At 41.8% G+C, this 26,695-nt stretch overlaps 1 protein-coding gene across 9 annotated transcripts in view; it reads left to right on the top strand.

Annotated features, from left to right (window-relative positions):
• Positions 1-26,695, top strand: part of LOC136845714 (uncharacterized) — a 334,649-nt gene that overhangs the window by 230,964 nt on the left and 76,990 nt on the right. For 8 of the 9 annotated variants that reach the window (XM_067115897.1, XM_067115893.1, XM_067115891.1 and 5 more), the window contains 3 exons: positions 11,277-11,957; positions 12,152-12,295; positions 22,084-22,264. In XM_067115897.1, the coding sequence (XP_066971998.1) occupies positions 11,277-11,957; positions 12,152-12,295; positions 22,084-22,173 (915 nt within the window). In that variant the 3' untranslated portion in view covers positions 22,174-22,264. Of the gene's footprint in view, positions 1-11,276; positions 11,958-12,151; positions 12,296-22,083; positions 22,265-22,399; positions 24,356-26,695 lie in introns of those variants that run through there. The other variant, XM_067115894.1, reaches the window with a different exon arrangement.

Here is a 26,695-nt window from a genome sequence, read left to right as displayed (position 1 = left end):
CCCCCTTATGGCGTCCTGCGGCACTCAGGACCCCAGGGAGATTCTCACAAGCCCTCTAAAATGACTTAGCACTCCCTCCCAAGTCCTTTGCATCCCTGCAAAGCTGCGGTCCCCGCCCGATCCCGCCACGAGACTAGTCCCTCGCGGTTATTGACTTGACTAATTAAAGTTAACTATATCTAAGTGGGCCAGCAGACGCGTGTAACAAGCCAAAAGTTACAAGAGAATTGCACCCGTCTTACATCCAACACAAAAAAGTTTATACTTTTTTTATTTACATATTTATTTTTTCTCTTTATTGATTTTTGTTTCTCTTCTGTTTTGCAAAATCCAAACCAACCAACCTTGCTCTTCCCGGGGAACAGATCAGTACCAAAAAAAAAAAAAAAAATAATACACTTTAAATACTGCCTTTGGCAATAATGACAAGATGGCATCACATTTTTAAATAATAATAATAATAATAATAATAATAATAATAATAATAATAATAATAATAATGTAATATAATAATAATAATAATAATAATAATCTTTATTGCCGCTCTGGGCCATATACATGGATGATACAAATACAATACACACAGTCTAGATTGTAAAGACGTATTCTTTACCTATTAATTACGATCATGTATCGCATCTATCAACATAGCAAGAATCTCATGTATATATTTGTATGTAGAATTTCCTGGCCTTTTCGCCAATATATATATTTTACCACTGTATGTAGATTGTGTCTCTTGTTATTGTTATTTGATTTACTGTTAACAAATAAAATTGCTCTCACTCAGTGTGCAGGTCACAGAGACCTGGGGTCAGGCACCACGTTTCCGTCCACACGCTGCTATGTATACCTTATGCCCAGGTAATAAATCAGTCAGCACTCATATCTGTCTTCTTTGACCTCACAACTAGTGACACTGGAGTGACGGTAAGCACAGCAGTTTTGGCTTCACCATTAACGGACTCACCACGGCTGCTTTACCTTCAGAGAGCCTTTAATGGAACCATACAGTGACAAAGTCTAGACCTCTGAAAGCTCCTTCTTTGGAGAACACCCACACAACTAACGGACTAATTATGGCATACTTTCTTCACGTACGTTCTGGCATTCTCGAATGGTTTGGCCCTGCCATTTATGATTTACATCGACCGTATTCAGAAGTCATTAACGGAACCACACAACGTATAGTTTTGACTTCTGACGAGCCCCAAACACCATTAACGGACTAAATATGGTGCTTATTTCGCGTTTTGGTGTGAGTCAAAATGTCAGACACTGAGGTAGAAAGTCGTTCCGAGGACACACAGAACCTTTGCATCCCCCTCGCGCCTTCAAAGGCAGCAATAACCCAGGAGATGAAACTGCCACCACTCTCACGGCAAAATACCACATCGTGGTTCCTGCGGGCAGACATCCATTTCCATGTAGCTAAAGTCACGGATGAGGAAACCAAAGTGGACGTTACCATGACAATGCTGCTGGAGGAGGGCTGGACTCGCAGCCGGGCAAAGTCAAGTACAAAGACCTGTGAAAGAAACTCATTGACACGTACTCCATGCCCATCCCAGAAGGAGCCCCTGATGAACCAGCCCCTGGGGGATGCATCACCCAGGGATGCCTGGGACAAACTACGAGGTCTCCTGATGCTGCCAGGCTTCAACTCAGACGGATGGAGGAGGGAGATCAGCTTGTCGTGGGAAATATTCCTGCGGTACCTTCCACAGGAGGTGAGGGCACAAATCATGGAAGCAGATGTGCTCTTGATGGACGAATTGGTGAGCCTCGCACACAAACTCCACGAGGCCACCAAGGCCTCTAAGCATGCCGCAACACCTGGGTCCTGCTGGGTCTCTGCACCGCACCAAGGGCAAACGGCAAGGAATCTCCCATAGAAAAAGTCTACGGCGAAGCATTGGCCGTATCTGGAGAATTCTTCCCCACGGAGCCGGACAACCTGGATACACCCCTTCCAGGCAGAAGCCAGAGAGGGGGACATGAACGTGGTATACAGGAAGAAGGCGCCACCGCAGGAGCAGAAGACGAGGACAAGTCCTGCCTGGTGTTACTTCCATCATAGGTTTGGAAAGGATGCCAAGAATTGCAGAGCCCCTGTTCTTTCACAAAAAACTAGGAAGGTGGCCACCCATAGTAGCAGTGGCCTCAAACCTTAGAAAATCCCAGCCAGTAGGATTCTTCATCCATGACATCATATTGGGACGATGGATGCTGATAGACACAGGGGCTATGCAGTTGGTATTTCTGCCGTCGGGGGAGGACCACGACTGCACATCCGGCACTGCAGCCGCACTAGTGGCTGCAAATGGAAGCCCCATCCACTGCTACAGAACTCGGACCCACAGAATATCCTTCCTGGACCATAAATATGAATGGCCCTTCATCATTGTGGATGTCAAGTTTCCCTTACTAGGCGCCGATTTCCTTGCACAACATGGACTTCTGGTAGACGTCGGTCGAAAACACCTGCTGGATACCTGAACCTGCTGCTCCCGACCGCTCTCCTCCTGACCGGGAATGCCCACCATATGCTCCATCTCATTGAACAAATACAGTGCCCTCCTGCACGAATTCCAAGATGTCTTCAAGCCAGAACTGCATCAGGTGCCAGGTACCCAGGCCAAGCACGGCAGCCATCACTACATCACCACCACAGGCCTGGCGACACATGCCAAGTTCCGCCGCCTGCCACCCAAGAAACTTCAGGATGCTAAATGAGTATTCGCCAACGTGGAAAGGATGGGTATCTTCAAAAAGGCATTGAGTCCATGGGCCTCCCCCCTCCACATGGTGAAGAAACCAGACAGTTCCTGGAGGCCATGTGGGGACTATCGTCAGCTGAACCTAGTGACAACACCGGACCACTATCCCCTGCCAAACATGCAGGACCTAACAGGAGCCCTGTACGGGACCAAGATATTCATAAAAATGGATTTGCTCAAGTCCTATTTTCAGGTGCCAGTATATCCCGACGACATTCTGAAGACAGCCATCATCACGCCGTTCGGGACGCAGCAAGAAGCCTCAGTGAGCGTCAGAAAGATGCCAGGAAGCGCAGCAGAAACATCAGAAGAACATCAGCAAAGTGTCAGTAAGAGCCAAGAAATGTCAGCAAGTGAAAGCATTCTCCTACTCCACCTTCGGCCTCAGGAACGCTGGGGCCACATTCCAACACCTGATGGACAGCATCTTGGGGGACCTTCCTTTCTGTGTCTGCTATGTGGACGACATCCTGATCTTCTCCAGGTCCCCAGAGGAGCACCTGGGTCACGTCTGGGCTGTGCCGAAACGCCTTCAGGAGAGAACGTCAGGATTGGTCGTCAGAGACTTCCTGGGACAACGTCTCTCCGACAGATGTCCCCCATGGCCTCCAAGGTGGATGCAGTGAAGGAATTTCCAGCACCAAAAATGATCAAGTCCCTGCAGGAGTTCCTCAGCATGGTCAACTACTAACGACAATTCGTACCGGACATTGCCTGCATCATGTATCCCCTAACCGGAGTGCTGAAGGGGAAGCCAAAAGCACTGACTTGGGAAGTCCCGCAGCACAAGGCGTTCAAACAGACAAAGGCAGCCCTTGCCAAAGCCACCACCTTAACATATCAAGACCCCACCACCCCCCGAGACTTACCACCAATACCAGCAATGTCGCTTGCAAGCCGTGCTGGAGCAGATAGTAGATGGTTCCCCCCCTCCCGCTTACATTTTTTAGCTGCAAGTTAAAGCCGCCGGAGATCTGCTACAGTGCATTCGACAGGGAACTGCTGGCAATCCACCAAGCCGTGCGGCACTTCAAGTACCTCTTGGACGGCAGCCCATTCACCATCCTGACAGACCACACGCCGTTGGTACATGCTTTCATGAAGGCGGAAGACACATGGTCAGCAAGACAGCAACAGCACCTGGCTGCTATCTCCGAATTCGGATGCACCATCAGTTACATCCCCGGCAAGATGAACCTGGTAGCCGATGTCCTATCAAGGATTGAAATAAATTCAGTCCACCTGGGCATAGACTACGAAGACCTAGTGAAGGAACAGGCCGCAGACCCGGAAACGGCAGCTTACCACACGGCACTACCGCACTGAAGTGGGAAGACGTGCCAATAGGTAAATCTGGATCGACGGCATTTTGTGCACATCCATGTAGACGTTGTAGGATCTCTGCCGCAATCATGGGATGACAGATACCTGACAGTCATAGACCATTCCACAAGACGGCCGGAAGCAACCCCAATGGTAGAAGCATCAACAAGCGCCTGCGCGGAAGCTCTACTATCAAGTTGGATAAGCTGTTTCAGTGTGCCGGACGATATAACTACAGACAGGGGCCCAGCATTCTTGTCAGAACTCTGGGTCTCCCTGGCACGCCTGATGAGGACAACACTCCATAGTACGACGGCATACAACCCTGCGGCCAGTGGTATGGTGGAAAGGACCAACCGCTCATTGAAAGCAGCTCTAATGGCACATTGTACTGATGAGAATTGGAAGGCGCAGCTGCCCTGGGTCCTGCTGGGTCTCTGCACCGCACCAAGGGCAAACAGCGAGGAATCTCCCACAGAAAAAGCCTATGGTGAAGCATTGGCCGTATCTGGAGAATTCTTCCCCACGGAGCTGGACGACCAGGATACATTTCTTCCAAGACTAAGAGAAATTGCAAAGAAGTTTCGTGCCCTGCCGGAAGACTTTTGTGGACAGGACCCATAACTTCAGCCCAGAAGGCCTGAAAACCTGTACACACATCTCCATGAGGAACGACGCCCACCTCTTACCCTTGACCAGACCATACAGAGGACCACACCGAATCGTCAGTAGAACATCCAAGGCCTACCTCGTCAGCATCCACGGGTGGAAAGACTGGATGTATATCGACAGGTTAAAGCCAGCCTTCCTAATGGACAGCGGAACCCAGGAGGAAACCGGCAGATGTCCCAGAATTCCTCCACAAAACAAGACCTCAGATGAAGAGATCGGTATCCTGAAACGAGGCTGAGGACGACCCAAGGGCTGCACTAAGGATGTCATCCTCCCGGCAAAACCGCTGGACGACTCAGCAGTCGAAACAACCCCACAACTGCGGATATCAAGAACTCGGGGTCAGCTCCTGCTCCCAAGAAGACACTGTGATTAACGTTCGACAGATCTTCCAATCATTATCTCATAAGAATTGTCTTGGGGGGGAGTACTTGTAAAGGCATCTTCTCTACCCATTAATTAAATCATGTATCGCATCTATCAACACTGCAAGAATCTCATGTATATATTTGTAGGTAGAATTTCCTGGCCTTTTCGCCAATATATATTTTATCACTGTATGTACATTATCTGAAGGTTATTGTTATTTCATTGACTGTTAAACACAAATTGCTCTCACTCAGCGTGCAGGTCACAGAGACCTGGGGTCATGCACCATGTTTCTGTCCACACGCTGCTATGTATACCTTATGGCCAGGTAATAAATCAGTCAGTACCCAGTTCTGTCTTCTTTGACCTCACAAGATACATAATGTAACATGACAAAAATAATTATCGGCAGTATCCACACAGTTGCTGATGAAGTAGAAAAAATAGAATTCATAATAATGGTAATTACAGTAATTATATGGGGAATAATAGAAAAAAACATTAAAAATTATAACACTAAAAATACAGACTGCAGACGATTAATTTCCATATGGGGATCTTAGGTGGTTACAGAAATCAGATCCAGAAGGCTAAATACGAGTATTGAAAATTGCAAAACTCTACAATGATATTAAGCACAGAAATAATAAGAGTTAAAAATACGAAAAATAACAAGAAACGTAGAAATATAATAATAATAATAATAATAATAATAATAATAATAATAATAATAATAATAATAATAATGACGACAGATTCTGGAGATGACACTTCATAATTGCAAAAACAGAGAATAAGGCATTTAAGGAACAGACGCCTCATTATTCCATCTTTCCCACAACTTAGATCTTTTTGCCTCACTGCTTAGGATGCTTTGTATGAGTGAAATGCTGCTGTTTCTCTGTCGGGTGATCAGACTGGACATTGTTCGCCCCGCAATGATTTTCAAATTATCCAGGCTGTTTTCTATGAACATCTGCTTGGTGGAGTAATAGCGAGGAGTGTTTGTGAGGCTTCTTAGAATGTCATTGTGAACAACAGTGATACATCTCATGGTCTCTCGGGTATAGTTCATCCAAAGGGAACACTCATATATACTGTAGCAGTACGAGCCGAAGAGCAGCAGTTTCGTTTCTCGGTGACAGAAGGCAAACCTCTGTTCTATGTCTGCCGTGTCTTTTAGGTCGTCCGTGATAATGTGGCCCAAATATGGAAATTCATGCACGAATTCCAGACAATGATTTCAGAGGAAAATTAATGGTTCTGCAATATGCTTAAGTGATGTCGGGAGCAGCAACATGCACTGGGTCTTGGTTTCGTTGTATAGGATATCAAATTCCTCTGCATATTGGTGGCAGGTGTCGATAAGTCGCTGGAGACCTTGCACTGATGGGGAAATCAGAACCATATTATCGGTGTAACAGAGGTTGTTTATTGTTGTTTCGTTGATGGTGCATCCAATTGGGAGTGAGTTCAGTTTGACATTCAGGGCATCTGTGTACGTGTTAAACAGGTAAGGAGAGAGAATGTCCCCTTGCTACAGCCCGTTTAGGGAGCAGAAGGTGAACAATAGTACGTTACGCCATTTGACACAGGATTGCTGTGTGGAGAACCAACAACATAAGATGCCAATTATATATAGAGGTGTGCCTCATTTGTGCAGCTTCAGGAAGAGTTTCAGGTAGTTTACTCTGTCAAATGCTTTTCTCACATCTACAAAACATAGGAAAACAGGAGAGGCTGATGATAGGTAATAGTTCAGCAATTCTTTCAGGATGTAGATGCAGGTGTCAGTTGAGTGGTTTAGCCCTTTGTTGGCTGAGTCGGTAGAGCTTCAGACTGTCACTCGATGGGCCAGAGTTCGATTCCCCCGGCCGGCTGATGAAGAGTTAGAGGAATTTATTTCTGGTGATAGAAATTCATTTCTCGCTATAATGTGGTTCGGATTCCACAATAAGCTGTAGGTCCCGTTGCTAAGTAACCAATTGGTTCTTAGCCACGTAAAATAAGTCTAATCCTTCAGGCCAGCCCTAGGAGAGCTGTTAACCAGCTCAGTGGTCTGGTAAAACTCTAAGGTATACTTAACTTAGTTGAATGGTTTGCTTTAAAGCTGAACTGGTTGTCAGTATTGTGTAGAAAGGGGAGAAGTCTCACCAGAAGAACAGACTCAAGTATCCTTTAACTTGTTTTTTATTAATGGTATTAAGTGAACTTAGAGTAGGGAGTCTGGGAGAAACTGATGAATTAGGCACGCATTGAACAGAGCAGCTAGCAAAATGTAAATTGTTGGATGGCAGAATTTGAAAGCTTCAGCAGGCATACCATCGCAGCTGGGCGATTTATTATTAGGTAGGTGTTTATGGCATCGCTGATGTTAAATGGCGTAATTCGATAGGCGAAATGAAACTGAATATTATCAGTAAGGAGGTTATTTACTTCCCTGTGGGAGTCTTGATTGTTTATGCAATTCAGGGTAGTGCTGAAGTGATCGCCTCACATTCTTGTGATAGCTTCATCACCGACGTCTTCTCCTACTCTCTGTGATAGGTTTTTAGTTTTGGGATTTAGGGATTGAATGTCCTTCCAAAGACAGGGGTAATCGCCAGATTGTAATTTTCTTGACATTGCATCAGCTCTTAGTTGCTTTTCATTCAGTCTGCAATGCTTAAGGGCAAATTTGAAGTGCACTCTTGCCTGCCTCATTAGCAGTGCTAAGTGTCCTTCCCTCAGGCTACCATTTTGCCTCCACAGTAGAAACATTTCTCGTGAATGTATAAAGATCTTTAACCAAGTCATTCCATCCAGGTACATTACGAGAGTTGCCTTGACGAGATCTAAAGGTATCCCTGCCGGAGGCTAGCATAGCGGAAATTGTATTCGAATAGAATTCTTTCAGATCTCTCCTGTGATGATCATTCCTACATTTTGGGTTAGTGCACAGTAAGGCGTCTGCCGGTTGAGCTATTGCCCGCAGCCTGGTTTCCATGGTATCCCTAAAGGACCTGGTTTTCTGTTGGTTTTTAAAATCCCAATTACAGCAGGTGGGTGATCAGTTAGGGGGTTCACGGTAGGGAGGGATGGGGTACTGAATGACACTTGTAAAGGGAATGTGATCATAGCCCATTGCAAGATCGTAATGAATGTTGCAGGTCACAATAGAATCACGAAGTTGAGGGGACTTGATGCAGTGGTCCAGCCAGGAGGTTGTAACTGTGTCTGTTCTGTTCTGCACATAGGCATAGGAGGAGGGAGGGAGGAGCATTACGTCACTAATTCGGAGAGCGTGATTTTGACAGAAGCGAGTAAGTTCATTATAAAATTGTTTTCTGGGGTGAGAATTAAGGTCCCCAATTATACAAATATGATCAGCAGTAGAATCGTGAATAATGCTGTGTAACTCACCTAGGATACCCCTGGCAATCAATGGGGTATCCAAAATAATTCCCCCAAATGTAACTTATCTTTTGTTTTTGTTGATGACCTTTCAATATCTTTTGCAGCAATGGGGATGGCAGTAGCTTAACTTTGCCTTCAGCTCTGCATTAATGACATAGTAAAGTGGGCCGAGATGAATGGTTTTAGGTTTTCAGCTAGTAAAACAGTAACTACTCTCTTCTGCCTTATAAGAGAATTCTGCCCTGATCCAGATCTGTTCATACATGGGCAGAGACTTCCATATGTTGGTGAAACACCCTGGCAATCAGTGGGGTATCTAAAATAATTCACTCAGATGCAACTTATCCTTTTTTTTTTTTTTTTGATGACCTTTCAGTATCTTTTGCAGCAACGAGGATGGCAGCAACTGAATGCCGCCATCAGCTTAGCATTGATAATATAGTAAAGTGTGCTGAGATGAATGGTTTTAGGTTTTCAGCTAGTAAAACGGTAACCATGCACTTCTGCCTTATAAGAGGATTCCACCTTGATCCAGATCTGTTATACCTGGTCAGAGAATTCCATGTGTTGGTGAAACAAGGTTTTTTTGGTTGATTTTTTATAGCAAGCTGACTTGGATTCCACATCTGAAATCTATTAAGACAAAATACTTGAAAACAATGAATGTCCTGAGAGTTCTGTCCCACACTTTGTAGGGTGCTGACAGAACTCAGGTGCTGAGACTAAACAAAGCCTTAGTCTTTTCAAAATTAACTTATGGGTGTAAAGTCTACACCTCAGCAAAGCCTAATAGCCCTGAAATGCTTAATTCAATTTATCATGGAGGAGTAAGATTAACTACAGGAGCATTTAGATCATCTCCCACTGAGAGCATGCTTGTAGACACCTGTAAGATGCCTCTGGGTCTTCATTGTTAATGTCTGCTGGTCCGGAGCTGGTGCAGATTTCAGAAGCTCCATATGTCCTTAACCAGCATTTGTATCAGAAATGAAAGGCATTGGCATTTTTATGAAAATCACCCCAGGCAACCACATCCATTTGCATTTAGAGTAAAACGTATAACCAGGCAATTAAACATGCCAAAGACAGAGACTTTGCCAGCTAGATATTCGGTTAGTTCCCCCCCCCCAACCTTCCAGAGGTAAAATGTTGTAGATATTTAATTCGACAAAAAGTGAAATGTCCAATGAGGCAATAAAATCATTATTTTTATGTCATTCCTCCAAACATGATAACTCCGTTGCAGTTTTCACAAATGGCTGGTGTCTGCTTTGGAGCGGTCTTTCCTAATGTTAACTGAGCCAAAGGAAATTTATTAGATATATAGTTACTTTCTATGAAAGTATAAATTGTAGTTACTATTGTCTTGTTCTTTTGTAAATTAAGACAGTACTTTCTCAAACGCACTTCAAAGAGACTGTTTATTGTTCTTCCCTCTCATACATTACATTTTTTGCAGTATAAAGGGAAGTTGCTTATTATTTATGACAGAATTCCTATATTCTTCTGTGTACAATGTCATTTTCAATATTTTACATAAAAGTGGAATGGCAAAACAGTGATACTTATCAGTTATGCCATCATTACAGCTAGAGTTATGTTTCAGTGGCATCCAGTGACCTCTGGGTAGGGTAATTCGTGTTTGGTTTGATTTTGAAGCACCAGTTAAAAAATGGAATCGTATAACAACAAAGTCAAAGTTAATCACTCAATGTGGATATGTTCCTGATGATCTTTTTGAATCATTAATAAGGAAATGCTACATCTATAACCTTGTGGGAAGAATAGAGATGGTTCCTCTCTATTTGTTATTCATCGTTTCTCTAACAGTTTACGCAAAAAATAATATAGCTACGTGTTATTCTTTATTTCCTCTTGATGTTGCCAATTTATTGGAAAAAGAAATGTTCTTACTCTGCTAACAAGGATCTAATATTTCTTTGGCTGAATTTAAAAGTGTATGCTAATTAACCCTCGGCCCCATATTCTGTCAGCAATTAACTCATTTAAGTCATTTAGGCTAACTGAGCTGTGAAAATGTAAACGTATAAGACTTCACCACGACATTTTAGTTTTCTGAAAAGAAAACTATTGTGTCAGCTTTGTCTGTCTGTCAGCACTTATTTTCTGTCCGCACTTTCTCTGTCCGCCCTCAGATCTTAAAAACTACTGAGGCAAGAGGGCTGCAAATTGGTATGTTGATCATCCACCCTCCAATCATCAAATATACCAAATTGTACCCCTCTAGCCTCGGTATTTTTTAAAAATTTTATTTAAGGTTAAAGTTAGCCATAATCGTGCGTCTGGCAACGATATAGGCCAGACCTCCACCGGGCCTTGGTTAAAGTTTCGTGGGCCGTGGCTCATACTGCATTATACCGAGAACACCGAAAGATAGATCTATTTTCGGTGGCTTTGATTATAAAAATGTACAGAAAACTCTATTGCGCCAAAGAAACTTCGGCGCATTTTTTACGTGTTTATTTTTTTTATTTTATTTTTTTTTCTTACAGTTGTTCTCTTGCTGTAGCTGTAACTATAGTAAAATGTTATATAGTATTACCATTCGAACTTTATAAAAGTCAGTAGCATCAGACAAACCAAAAGAATGTGTGATTTAGCTTTGCTAGCAGAAGGAAATAAAAAAAAATGTTATTCTGCCTATCTAATGGAGATGTAGCATCATTTACGTTTAATATGATATTCTTATTTTCGATTTAATTCATATTGTTGCAGGAAATGGAGAATGTTGATACTTGCCAGCTGTGCTATGAAGTTTATGATGAAGAAACAAGAAGACCTCGTATGCTGCCCTGTGGCCATAGTTACTGCACTGACTGCATAAGCAAGCTAATTATGAATGGCAGATTTACATGCCCAGAGTGCAATGCAAACTTTGTAGCCTCAGATTCATCACAAATTGCAATAAATTATAGTTTGGAAAGGTGCATTTCACTTATGAAAATTAAGCAACATGGCACCATTTCTAAACTGCTGTCACCAGACAAAATGAGAACAGTGCAAGACATGATTGATTATCAGAAGTCAAGTGCCCTTAATCAACTTCTTTCTTCTGAGGCTTTGGAGAGACAGTTGTCAGAGTATCAAGATTTTCTAGGGAACAACATAAAAAAACACAAAGAATTGGTTGTAAAGTTGCAACAAAATGTTATCTGGCACGAATCTGTTATAAAACAAATGACAGAAGAACAAGAGAAGACAAAGGAAACACAGAAGCAAGTAATAATTTATAACAAAAACATGAGAGCTAATTTACCTGAACTAGATTGTGCAGACAGTAATAAAGCTGTTTCCGCTGCTGTGGCCAAAATAACTGAAACTTTTTGTGACCTTGCCAGTTGTCTAAGCAAATGTCATGCAGAGATTCCTGACCCTAGTATTGCACTTGCACAGAAGGTAAGTTTTTATTTTGATGTTAATGGACAAATTATGTAAGAATTTAATATGGTTATGGTTATGCCCAAAACTTGAGCCCATCAGTTATGTAGGTCATCCATATCAGTCATTTGAGACTAGAATGATTAAATTGTTTGATTTTGTTTATGCTATATTATTAGTCTTATATCTGAATAATCTTTATGAAATAACAGGCACTAGTGAAGAGTATGGCAATGGTAGATGAAAAGGACTATCATAAATGTGATGAGGACTTCTGTGCTTCTGTTAAGTCAACCAACCATCTCACAATTTTGGAAAAGCTAACTGTGTTCTGCAATGGTAAAATGTCAGTCACTGTAAGTATGTAAAATAGGCTATTACTTTCTAAGTAATAGCCTGGTATTTTGATATTTTTTTCTGTAATCTGAAATTCATCTTTCATTTTTCTTATTTCTTATTTCCAGCTTAATTAAAATTTATAACAAAGCTGGAATTTTTATGTCTTACCGTTTTTCTTTTACTGAGCTTACATGGGATCTGTGGTAGGATAACTCAGGTCAGAAAAAGTTTTATTTAGGAAGTACACAAGAGTTGTTAGTTCAGGCCAGTTTTGCATTATACTTAGGAATTAAAGGATTATCAAGATTTTCACTCTTTGAATGTAATATTGGATGAGGTAAATGAGAACATTACGATCTATATTTTATCCTTATTACCTTTTATAACATGATTGCTGTCCACTATCCTTGATAGAGTGGGAATTATACTGTAAGGTCATTGGAAGAGCAGGTAAATGAAGGGCCTGGTGCTGGTCTTTTTGCCTAAATTCCATGAATCTAACCCAATCGAGCAGTTAAAAAACAGTCACTTTTCTAATCTTCAAAAGCAGACAAGGCAGAACATATCTAAACAGTTACTCTAGTAAGCATGAACAGATGAATGATACCTCCTTCCCTAATGGAGTGCAGGTGTTTCTTTACATGTGCCGACCTTCATCTTACCTTATGCTTGCTGCGCCGAGCAATTGCTCCACTGATGCCAATGTCACCAAAGCTGCCAGCATTATTGGCTCATCCAGCTTGTGCTCATTAGAGAGAGATTTTGGAAGTGTGAGCACTTGTTACATCAAATTCTGTTTCTTACAGTAGAAGGTAGAATGATAGTAGTAGCCTTTGCAGAGGGAATATCACCATTCACTGGCAATTGCCCTAGGGAGCCTATCATCATGTACAAGGAGTCTCTCTCTCTGTCTCTCTCTCTCTCTCCCTCTCCATGGTTCCATGGTTCATCATGTTCCTCATTCTCCCATGCATATACCCTGGTCACTTTGTAATGCTTCTGGGCTTCTCTCTTTGCTGCATGCTGCAGAACGGCATCCGAACAATTCGGTACTGGATAATTTGGTGCCGGACAATTCGGTACTAGGACAATTTGGTACCGGACAATTTGGTGCCGGACAATTCGGTAATAGGACAATTTGGTACCGAACAATTTGGTGCCGGACAGTTCGGTAATAGGACAATTTGGTACCGGACAATTTGGTAATAGGACAATTTGGTACCAGACAATTTGGTCCCCCACAATTCGGTACCAGGACAATTTGATACCGGACAATTCGGTACGAGACAATTCAGTAACGGAAGGCTTTTAACTAAATTACTCATTTGACTAAAGAATATAGAATTTAGGCCAAAGGCCAACTGCTGGGACCTGTCATGTCATTAATCACTGAAAGGGAAATTGACAGTAAGAAGGTTTTAAACGTGTAGCAGGAGGAAAGCCTCGCAGTTGCATTAGAAAACAATTTTTAGAGGGTGGAAAGTCAGATGGAAGAAAAAGAATATGAATGAAGGTACAGTAAAAGAAAAATAGCAAAATGAGAGAGGTTGCGCTAGGGGCCGAAGCGATGCTGCAAAGACCCTTAAATGAGATATGAAACGCTCTCGCTGTTCTTCTTCCTTCTCATCCTCCTCATCACTGTTGTCATTATCTTGCACTTTGTTGTCATCTCCCAGTAGCTGTGATGATGTCTGTAGCTTAGCAAACTGATGTTGTAACTTCTCTCCCTCCAGCTTCTATCACCCCTCCTGTGTGTAAGTCAACTGAGGAGTCAGAAAAAGCAGAAAAATTAAGTACCATTTTAGCCATTCTTCATCCTCATCATTGATTTCATTGTCTTCTACTTGCGTATTGTCTGCCTCCTCTTCTCCTCAGACTCCCTTCCTCAATATAGGAAGAAGAAGGGGTAGTCTGGGCAGACTTCTCCCTATTGCTCCTCCTCTTGGCAAAGAAGCAGAGGTGCCAGTTCCCCACCTTGTGAACATCATATCTCTGGCAGGGGTAGTGCTTCAGCACATGCCCACTTGGACATGAGGACTGCCCCTTTGCCCTCCCATCGTGCGCTCTCATGCTAACACCATGAAGATATAGCATGACCCTCTTGTTTTGGGTCTCTGGCCCAAGGTTTGAGCCTAGCTCAGGGTAGCCTTCCACCTTGCAGCTCTGTTAGGCTGCAGTGGAGTGGGTATGCTCACCCTGTTTGCTCTCTGCTTCATGAACAGCCTGTAGGCTACTAGTAGGCATGAGTAATGGGTCAGGATCACCCTAATGTTCACTTTCAGTAGGAAGTAGGTATGACCATGTACCACACCCTTGTCCAGCACATTCTCCAGTGCTTTCACAACCTTAGTGCTCTTGGGAGAGATCTCCATTGATTTTTTCCACCTCTTGTGGGCACGAAGTTTATACGCTGGCTCTCCTTGATCTCCTTACTCAGTTTTGGATGAGTATCAGAGTCGACAGCCATCAGTCAGTCTGTTTGGACCAAGATCCAGTAGGTTCCCATCTATCTGTAATGGTACATCTCGAGATCAAGCATCCAGCACTCTGACTTTTAAAAGGAATATGAATATTTAAGTAGGCTCTCTTATCAGTTTCACTGCACTGGGGCACTTTGTATTTTTCCACAGGTGCAGCTTAATCAACAAATCCTTTGACTTGCCCTCGACTGGTCACCCTGCGAAAGATGGCAAAGTTTTATCCTCTGAGAAGGGTAGAGTTTTCCTGACTCTAACCCCTCATCCACCACCTTCTAATCCTGGTCACTTAATGCAGGAAAGTTAGCGAGGGTGCTTGTTTTCTATGCTACATGAAGAGAGTAAGTGCATCTAGTTTCTATTGTATCATTCTTACTCGGTACAGCCAATAATTTTACTAACAATATACTACCCCATTTCATGGTCCTTTGTTAGTCATCAGAATGTCTTGACTAATAGGCACTTCCTTCCAGTAGTTTACTAGTTCAAATCCTCAAGGGCCAGTTTCAGGAAAGCCCCAGGTTTCCTCCCACTGAAACAATTATTCAGGTAGTTTTAAAGTGATTTTTTTTTTACCAAAACGAAAATATTTGAAAACATAATAGTTTGGTACAAACCCATGATTTATAATATGGAGCACCCTTCTTCTGACTCCAGATTGCTTGTGAGGAGTTTAGATAACACATAGAATGACCATTTTCTGCCAGTGATGGGACTTTGGAACCCAGAAATGCTAGAACAAAAGTAAGCAGCAGCATAACCTGACCTTAGTAAAATTGCACTGACCTCTTGTTCCTCATGATTTCACACTTTCTTTCAGTAGTTCACAGGTTCATATCCTCTGTGGTTAACTTCAAGAAATCACCAGGTTTCCTCCCTCAAAATAAATATTCAGGCCATTATAAGGAGATTGGTTTTATACCATGAGAAATGAATATTTTAGTATGAACTCAAAACTCTATAAACTAAAGTGCCTCCACATTAGCTGCAGGGAGTTCAGACAACACTTACAATGAACATTTTCTGCCAGTTATTGGACTTTGGAGGCCAGGTGTGCAAGAATGAAAGTGAACAGCATAACCTGACCTTGGTAGAATAGCTCTGACCTGTTTCCATAAATGTCATTAATACAAAACAGTGTATGTTGGTCAGCGTATCCAGGAAGCACTACTTAGTATGTCATTATACAAGAAAAGGCTCTTCCATGAAACTAGTCAAGAGTAGAATGATAATGTGCTTTGTTGGTAAGAAAATCTTAAATTAAAATACTGTTTTACATGTTTACTTAATAATCACAACCAAATTTGCTTATTCATTATATCATTTCTAGAACATGCTAGCAGTGTTAAGAATAATAATATAGTAGATATAAGTTTCCAGTCATTGGAGCATAAAAGGGATCATATTTATATAACCATAGGGAAAATAGTTTAATAATACTTGGCAATGTTACGTTGAGTGTGAGATTTTCGGCGATACAAAAAGGATCATGTCGCCTCAGATTTGAGCATAGCTGTACAGCCACGTTCTAAAATATTGCATCAGTTCTCTGTATGTAGGCATATAGCTATATTCAGCAAGAGGTATCTGGCAACTACTCGCCCGGTGGGCCAGGCGCACAGACACTACCATTCAATGCACAGATAATGCGCCATGGTGACAGTTTCTCAGTAACTAGCAAACTGATATTAATCTGTTATCCGAGCTATATATTATTCTCACACAAAAGAAATTTAAATCATTATTATTCTTTCATTGTTTATGCTTGTTTTTTTTAATTTTTTTATTAAGAATGGAAGTTTTTTTCTGCCTCAGCCAACATAATTTTTTGGGATCTGGGGAGGATTTTTATTATACCACAGAGAATTTGCTTATGTTTTGTGTATACAGAGTGATAAACTATTGAACTATATAAAAGTAATCCTTGTAATAAAAAAGACGCCGAGTGTGTCAGAGGAACGAGCGATCAGAGAAGGTAGACTAGAATTCTGTTTCCAATTAAGTAAGTGTTTTTCTTGCTCCAATTTAAGAACTTCAGTGTAACTTGCTCATGTCCAGAAGTGATCATAGTAATTCTTAATGTAGAAGAATAATTTTGGCATTCTAGTTTTTTCTGTGCTCAGATTACACTGCGTTTTGCGAATTGCCGCGATTCATGAAGTGCTGTTAGTTCTGCCTTTAAAATATTGTGTGTTTCCTTTGGCCACGAGGCCAACTTGTTAGCATGTTTGTTGCTACTTTGTGTTAGTTTCGTTGTTGTTAGATGTAAAGTAAATGTACACAGCTAGGACATTAGTAGAGTTTAATTTTTGTAATAAAATTGTAAAAATCTAGTAGAGTTTAATTTTTGTAATAAAATTGTAAAAATCTAGCTAGTTTGTATGATCCAGCACCTGAATCTGAGGTTTGTTGTCATGTCTTTAGAACTGCACATCCCAAGCCTGTAACATCCAGGATAAGAATCACAAAAATTTATACGGTCCACTCGGTATCGTCGAAAAATTCTTGACATAACCAATGATATTTTCTTTTGCAACCATTATGCAAGTATATCATTGATCATTTCAATATTGAATGGCATTCTCGAATTGTCCATTTGACCTTATTCTGAAACCATATGGATGTGGTCTGAATTAGTCACTCCTTGAGAGAAAAATGTTTATACTCTCCATAATGAGGTAAAACAGAAAAAAAAAAATAATGTATTTCCATATATTATTAATATCTGTAGTGAGCAAGAGGTTGAAATGTAACATTAAAAAAATAATTTAGTAGAAAAATATCAACTAATAAAAGTTCAATAAATGCTTTAGTATATAATTAAAGAACAACAGTAAATTTGGTTTATCCCATTTAATCAGTAAAAGTGGGGTTTCTAGGCAGTTTTAGTTTATGAATATATTCGCATCCTGATACTGAGTGTAATGCTGGCATCACACACATTGGTGATTCAAGACTGTGACCATCGTGATTTGCTCATTACGGCACGGTTATGCTCTAGGTATGACCAAAATCAGCAAACTTCATAACCACGTTGCCGAGTTTGGCGACATTCACTAAGTGATGCCGTATGCGCAAGGCTGCACAGCACCTACACAGTCAAGCCACGATGACTGTCAAAAGTCGCCATGTCATGCCACATGAGCAACTGTGTTGTAATGTCATCATGACTGACGAGACGGGGTCAGCATTTGATGACGTCATACATAATTAGCATTGTCAACATGCGCCATCCAGTACGACGTACCCTTGTACTTAGCAACCCCACAGCAGTGGGGATGCACAGTAGTGTATTCTGGCTCCCTGTTTTTCCTTTTTGTTATTGTTCATACAATAATAAAAAGAAAAAAGATCTTGTAACTGTTCTCTAATAATGCTACTGGAAATGCTTTGTTTTCATTTTCAAAGTTATTACAAAAAGGCATTTTCACAACACATGGCGCTGCCATTGCGTCTGTCGGCACGGGACGGAACTAAGTCGGGCATAAATCGTCATGGATTGTCATGCCTTCACAGACGTCGCCGTCCTGTAAAAACTGTTCAATGTTGGCATGGCCTGAACCACCAGCAACTGTCGCATATGACTACGCACATTCATAACCTCATCTCAACATTCTCACTGCTGTCGTAAATGTTCATTATGTATGACATTGCGGTGCCGTAATCAGCTGATTTTTCTTTTGTGGGGGGGGGGGGCCCGAGGCCCGCCACTGATGCCAGTCAGTTGCCAACCACGTCGTAATGAGCAAATTACGACGGTCGCAGTCTTGAATCGCCAATGTGTGACGCCAGCATAACTCCCAAACGCACCGATAACTCCATTCACACATGTCGTTACCACTTGGCATTCATTAGGCCTATGTGACTTCCATTAAATCATTCATTTATAAGAAAAACAATATTCCCAATTTCCTTATTTGATATATCCGGCTTCTCCTTCATATTTATAAAAATAAATTTGAAGTTTTTTTCATGATATTAAAAAGAAAATTGGCATATATAAGATTTATAAGTTATCGTGCATCAACACCAGTCTCCTCAAGATTCGGAGTTCCAGGCATGCGAACCGAACCACACACTTCAATGCATTTCACCATCCTTCGGTCAAGAGAAATGTATTTAATTTAAGGAAGTTATAAATTATATAACATTTTTTTATAATTATATCCTATTTGCTAATTTAAAATAACTTTTTGTTTTTAACAGAAAGATCTTTAAACAGATGATAATCTGATAACACTGGATATGCCAAACTCCACTCACGTATTATTTGCGTAAAATAACGGCTCTTTATACAGACGATACTCTGTTTCTGTTAACATGGTTGGTAGGACTTCATAGCTAAACAGAATGAAATATTTCATAATGATTCGGACAAAATATTTAAAAACCTGCATAAAATAAGGGTTTTTCTTGCAGTTTTATTTTTTACTTGTGATGATTGATTCCAGTTTTCATATTATAAAAAATGCTCAAACTAATTATTGTATGGAAAATAAAAAAAGGAAAAACGATCCGAACGATATGTTTCATAAAGTGATGCAATATATATTACACTTTCCCACGCTTAGACAGACAGACACTGATGGACAAGAAAAGTTGTGATTCAACACGGGTAGGCAGTTTATACCGATGTGTTACTCTGTAATCTGTTCATGTTTTTCAGTTCACTGATTAGTCAACTTCAGAAAAGCTTATTTCAAAATCACTCATCTTAAAAAGACATAAAACAAAGTATTTTTGAAATAAAAAAAAGAGAAAAATTACAATAACATGCCACCTTATTTTTATTTTTCAGAGTTTTGTTAGTCAAGTAATACGTAAATTTCTTATGTTTAACCTACAATTTAGTTTTTTTTGTGTGTTTTTATTTTGATTGCAAATTTAAGCACTCTTGAATTCATTGTCACCTTCGGACTCTTGGAGTTATCCAACGGAGGCAAATGACGGGAGTGAGAGGGAGAGGATTTTCTTATCAAATTTAAGCCAATGAGAGGATGAAACTTTCATGGTGTACTCATGACACATTGCTATCAGAAGTTCAGAATGCAATAAAACAATAACATTGTATAATGTTGCTTTTGTCACGAAAGCTCCCAAACACACATGTGCTCTCCCAACCACAAAACTTCTATGATATTATTGTAGACATAACGCATCTCTATCAGCAGCTCGAAGGTGATAAACAAAACTGCGTTTTATATGACATTGCATTTGAGGTGATGAAAGTCGTGAAAGCTCCCCACTCTGCTTTCCTGCTCCTTCCTCCCAAAATGCGATTATCCGAGGCTGTTCTCTCCAACATCCTTTTCTCATTGTACTATATGAACTGCTGACAGCATTACCAGTGCGTTTTTCTACCCACACAGCATTACTGCAAAGCGAACAGTCACGGCTTTTTATTCATGGTTATTTGTTGTATATACCTATACATATATTCTACTGAGGTACAATAACTTAGAAGACAAAAACTCCATGTTATGCTGGAATCACTGGAGTGATGATTTTAGCTGAAACTGAAATGGTGCTTAATAAATTAACCAGACTTTCCTGCAGAACAGGGAATGAGGACACAGAATCTGATGACTGGGTAACAAAGAAAGGTGAACTGAATCTGGTATATAAGCATTGGACTTGCATCAGTTATAATGAAAATATTCAATATGTTTATTCTCAAAAGGCACACTGTAGAAAGAAATTGTTCGAAGGTTTAGAGATGAACAAGGTAGTTTAGAAAAGGCAGGAATTGTAGATCTGAAATAGCTGTGTTATAACATTGTGCGGCACTTTATGGGATTATAAAATCTCCTTCTGATGACTTTTGTTCATGATGAGTAGGTTTTTGAAGGCATCCACAAACTAGTAATAAGGAAGGTCTTGTGCCACTATGGCAGTCTTGTTAAATGTCAGATGAAATTAAGCATGAATGAAGTGGATGCATAGATCATTTTGATATGGTTTTATTAAGTGAATTTGCAGTAAAATATTGGGATGGTACAAGGGAATGTTATTTCAACTTTGCTGCTTGCCCTTCTCATGGATTTCAGAATGAAATATTGGCTGATGATGGAAGGGGTTTTAGATTGGCGTTACAATAGAAATTTGGCAGGAGGTAAAACCCCATAAGTTTTACAAAGCTTGCTTTATAGAATGCATCCTATATCTAGACGAATGGGACTAAAAAAAACTTAAGAACAAAAATAATAAGAGCAGAATATTGTATGCACAAAGGGATAAAATGGCATTAGACGGAAAATAGCTGAATGAGACTGAATCTTGTAAATATGAATGAACAACAATATCTAGTACAGGTTTTCTTGAAAGACTAATAAAGCCCAATGACACAATGAGTAGGCTGAATGAAATTATACATGAGTTTAGGATTATACATGAGTCTAGTATGATCTGTATTGCTATATGGACGTGAATCCCGGTATGACAATGGAACTGTCTAAAAGATTTTGTTGATTTGAGAAGAAAGCTTTAAGAAGAATATTAGGAGACAGATGTCAGGGTAGTCAGGAATGATGTCATAAGGGAAATTATGGAAGAATCATATACAGATGAGGTAATGATACTAGGGAGATGGAGATGGAGATGGATCGGACATGTCCTTTTCACAGTCCAGTGGAGAATGGTACCTGACTGTCAGCTGGGTTCTTGTGGACACCAGAAGACTTGGAAGACCAGCCCTACTTGGATGAGAACCGTGAGAAGGAAGGCTGTAAAAGAGTGGAGATTACTCGTAAAAAAGACCTAAGTGGCAGTTACACAGAGGACATTAGCATCACACGGCATTGAAACAATGATGATAATTTTTTTTTTTATTAACACGTGTAAGACCTGTCAAAGGAATAACATTTATATCATTTTAAAATGAAAGCGTGAACTGTATGATTTTATTGCTTTGTATGATTTTTATCATCAAAAATGGCTTTGTACAAATATGGGTCTTCAGTACGGTACTATAAATTATCTTGAGTGAAAGAGTTTATATACATAATATGTTTGTGGTTTAAATATGAATTTTGTGTTTTATGAAAAAATTTGCTTCTACTATTTCAGTGAAACGGTAAATCTGAAGTGTTTTTATATTCTTTTAAAGATTGTGTCAGTTTTGTAAACGAAAGAGAATGGTCTATAGGTAGGAAATTCGAGGGACAGGAAGGAAAATTATAAAGAATTTAATTCATATAGGGAAAGACACTGAGAATTATTACAAACTAACATTTCTGTATACCGGACTTATTGGAGGAAATTATTTTCTTTCATGAGTTATAGTATAGGCTATGTGTTCTAAACCATACTAAAATGTCATGTTTCCATAGGTGGATCAACTTAGGTCTGACCCGGATACCTGGAAGAAAATAATTAATTCGGGTAAATTGTTTTGCGGTATCCTCTGTCGATGGACGTGACAGATGTGCAGCTCTCTCGATGAAAGATGGTAAACTGTATCTTCATTGTTTACAGGATCAAGAGATTCCACCCTTTAGCTTCCTAATAAAGGTACAGTACGTACTTTTTAAAAATTTTTTACAAATATTCTCTCTCTCTCTCTCTCTCTCTCTCTCTCTCTCTCTCTCTCTCTCTCTCTCTCTCTCTCTCTCTCTCTCTCTCTCTAAGGTTTAACTTTTTTTTCAGTTGACTGCATCCTGCGATGCTAATGCCTGATGAAAGTACACATACACGACCTGATGGCTGTGTTCATCACGGGAAGGCATCTGACAGCATCCACATACTAATATCATGGGAGGTCTTGTGTCACTATGGCAATCCCATTATGTTAAACTGATTGTAAAATTCCATGAACGAAATAGATGCAATGCTAAGGTTAGCAAGATGACGTCAAGTAAATTAGCAGTGAATAATGGGATGCTAAAAGAAATATTATTTCACCTTTTGGTTTGCCTTTCTCATAGATTTTATAGTGAGAGTAGTCGCATATGGAAGAGATTGTTCATGTTGGATTTAAAATTGGAAAACACTAACAGACTTAGAATATTCAGAAACATCACAAGATTTACAAAGTTTGCTTAATAGAATTCATTAAGCATATAAAGAGTTGGGACTTGGAACGAATTCCATAAAAATCAAAGCAATGAGGACATCGAATGCACAAAGGGATGGAATAGCACAAGAATGAGGAAGGATAAATGAAGTTGAAACTTTCAGATATTAGGAAAAAACTATGTCCAGTCCAGGTTTTCTTTAACTGGAATTTAGAGACAGACTAAAAAGGCAAACAGTGGGCAGGTTGAACTGGATTTGGAAATCAGGCTGAAATTGCACACGAAGTCTAGTATGATCTCTATTAATCTATAACATGGATCATAGTATGACTGAAACTAAATATACAGTATGTAAAGGATTTTGTCGATATGACATTAAAGCCTGAAGAAGAGTATTAAGCTGGATAGTTAGAAATCATACCATATGGTAAATTACAGGATTCCAGAAGTATATGAAGTAATGATAAAAGGGAGATGGAGATGTTGTAGACATGTTCTTCGAACAACTCCTCGGAGAATAGTACAGGATAGTGTTATCTGGGTTCATGTGGCAACCAGAACTGGAAAAAACGGACCTACTTGAATGAGAACAGTGAGATAGAAGTCTGGAGATGTGTGGAGATTTGTGAAAGACAAAACCTTGGAAAGACAGTGGCAGAATTTCTCAGAAGCCTTTTGGATAAACTTGCAATTTAAAAGTTTAAGATCCAAATGAAGAGATTCAGTTGGCCATGGCAGGGTTCGAACCTGCAAACGGTATATTAGAATGTTATTCAAGTGACCGCAAAGAGGGATGTAAATCTATGCTCGCTTTGGCATACATGTATTTGTTGATACAATTACTATATCTGGAATAGACCCACGATGTGGAAGGTTTGTGCTGTGTAACAAATTTCTTATGTTGGTAATTTTTTGGGGGGTTTTCTTTCTTGATATAAGGTTCCCATGAGATGCAGACATATTGGCCAGTATTTATGAGCCTGTCTATAATAACTCTCTAGACAGATGGAGGCCTTGTTTATGTACGGATTATCAGCAATGCTATTAGCGAAGCTGTTGTCTACAAGTTGCCTGGCAGATCTCTTAAGCTCCTAACTGGTAGCGGCCACTTACGGTATATTGAACACTCACTGGTGGACTCATGGTGTCCTGTTAGACACTCGCTGACACTGTTGAGGCAGTACTTGGAGCTTGTGACCTTTATGGATGCTGTGATGTCCTTATTTTCTTCAGGAAAATTTAGGAGTATGTCAAGAAAAGGAAGTTTGTCATTATTACTCCTGTCAGTGGTGACAAATGTGTCACTGAGTTGTCTTGGGTAACCTTTGTTGTCGACCTTTGTCGACCTTCACTAAGGTGTTGTTGTAAAGTCACCACATCGGTGTCAGCGAAGTGTTTCGGAGGCGCCATGAATTAAGTCTCCGCTGAGCATGTTTTCTTTGGTGACTTCCCATTTTCTTCACACTCAATTAGTCACGCCTAAAACGTGCCAGGTCACGCATTTTTAACCATTTTTACTTTATACGTATTTGTACAAGTGTCACACATTATGTATCGTATGTTTCTTCATTCACAGGCATCAAGACTGTTTTGTATGTTTTGTATAGTAAATTGTACTCGTTCACTGCATATTATTGTTAATTGTTTCGACCTCAGGTCACAGTCAATACCATTGTCTTCCGCGGTCCGGCGCCAGTCGGCCGCTATATAAACTGCCTGGATCTGTAATAAAGTAGCAGTAACTTTTACCTGCTCGTTTCTTTGACACCTCTTGCAGTGGTGACCCCTGGAGTATCCCGGAGCCATTAACGGACCGACACGGCGACTTAGTCTTGGCTCCAGGAGTCCTCCAAAACGCTCTTAGCAGCCTAAACACGGCGCTGTAACCAGCGTTTGAGCGTGCTGACTCTCGTCGGCGTACCCCACCAGCGTCACTAGCGGAACCACATGGCGCACGAAAGTGCGTTCTGACGCGAGTGCCCCACTCCAGTAAGAGATCAAAGGAGCGAGCATGGACGCGGGTATCCCCTCCTTCATGCAGTTAAACGCGGACCTCGCGGACTTGGAGGTTTACCTACCTCCCATCACACCCGCGCCCGCCCCTGCATCGAGGCCCTCCTGCACCTCCACACCCACACCAGCGCCCCGAACACACGATGGCCGGGCAACACAATCGCAGGCCGCCCTCACCGTAAAGCTACCGCCTTTTATACAGGGGAACCCAACGATGTGGCTGCGCAGGGTGGAGAGCCACTTCAGGGTGGCGGACCTGACGAACGAAATCTTGCAGGTCGACACAGTGCTCAACGCCCTTCCGGAGGACGTATACAGAAAACTCATCTCGCGAGTACCCAAAACACACACCCTCACATACAGCGCCACGAAAAAGTTCCTCCTCGAAGCTTGCTCCCTGCCCATCGCCGAGCGGGCCACCCGTGTTATCGACCTTGCCATTAACCCACGCCACGACCTCAACTCAAGAGAACTCAAGAGACGCATGGAGCATGGTCGTGGATCTCCTGTCACTGCCAGATTTTAATGGCACAAAGAAGTGACAGGAGATAAGCTTCGCACGGGAAATCTACCTTCGCCAACTCCTTCCGGAGGTCAGCAACCAAATTGCTCACCCCTACACCATGCCCATCGAGGACCTCATAGAGACGGCGCAACATCTTACAGACTCCGTCAAGGCTTCACAGCGGCTAAAACCGGCCACACAGTCGGTCAGCTCCGTCCAGCTGGAAGAGGATGTAGAGCATCCCGTCAACGCCGTCGCCAACAGACGTCCACCGAACCACAGCAGATGGAAGTCCCCGGGCTTCTGTCGCTACGACAAGTGGTTCGGAAAGGACGCCCGAAACTGCCTGCCGCCCTGCTCGTTCGCCTGTTCAAAAAACGGGGGTGGCGGCAGCCAGCAGGACAAACCACCATGGCAACCGAAAAACCCAGGGGCTCAGAAACAATAGGTTTTTACGTCCGCGACACCGTCTCCGGCAGGATGATGCGGGTCGACACAGGGGCCTTTAAATCGATCTTCCCGGCATCCAGAGAGGACTGCAACCAGACACCAGACCCGGCCGTCTTTCTGATGGCCGCCAACGGATCCCCCATCCTCTCCTACGGCACCAGGCCCCTGTTGATCTCCATCCTTGGCCAGAGTTACTCCTGGGACTTCATCGTCGCGGACGTAGGAACCCCACTCCTGGGGGTCAATTTCCTGGCGCACTTCGGCCTGCTAGTCGACGTGAGGCGTAAGCGCCTTCTCGATACCGACTCCTGCCGGTCTCTCCCATTAACAGCGGGACCCAGACCCACCATTAGCGCCGTCGCCCCCCACCAATATGCACACCTGCTGTCAGAGTTCCCTGAGGTATTCAAGCCCGAGCTTCGCCAAGTCCCCGGGACCCCAGCCAAGCACGGCATATACCACCATATAGCAACTAAAGGGCCCCGACATGCGAAGTTCGAAGGCTTCCCCCTCAGCGCCTTCAGGAGGCGAAAAAGCATTCACGGAGATGGAGCGGAATGGAATCTGCAGGAAAGCCTCCAGTCCATGGGCCTCCCCCCTCCACATGGTGCAGAAACCGGACGGCTCCTGGAGACCTTGCGGCGACTACAGGTGGCTCAACATTGCAACGGAGCCCGACCACTACCCTCTGCCCAACATGCAGGACCTCACGGCCTCCTTTCACGGGGCCAAGGTATTCACTAAATTGGACCTTCTTAAATCATATTTTCAGGTACCTGTCGCACCAGAGGACATACCAAAGACAGCCATCATCACGCCGTTCGGGTCCTACGTGTTCGCCTTCTCCACTTTCGGGCTGAGGAATGCCGGGGCGACCTTCCAGCGACTCATGGACAGCATCCTTGGGGACCTAAAGTTCTGCGTCTGCTACGTCGATGACATCCTCATATTTTCCAGGTC

The sequence above is a fragment of the Macrobrachium rosenbergii genome, chromosome 14, assembly GCF_040412425.1.
Source record: "Macrobrachium rosenbergii isolate ZJJX-2024 chromosome 14, ASM4041242v1, whole genome shotgun sequence".
Taxonomy (NCBI): domain Eukaryota; kingdom Metazoa; phylum Arthropoda; class Malacostraca; order Decapoda; family Palaemonidae; genus Macrobrachium; species Macrobrachium rosenbergii.
The sequence above is the reverse complement of the archived record's forward strand: the minus strand, read 5'-3'. Positions and strand labels throughout refer to the sequence as shown.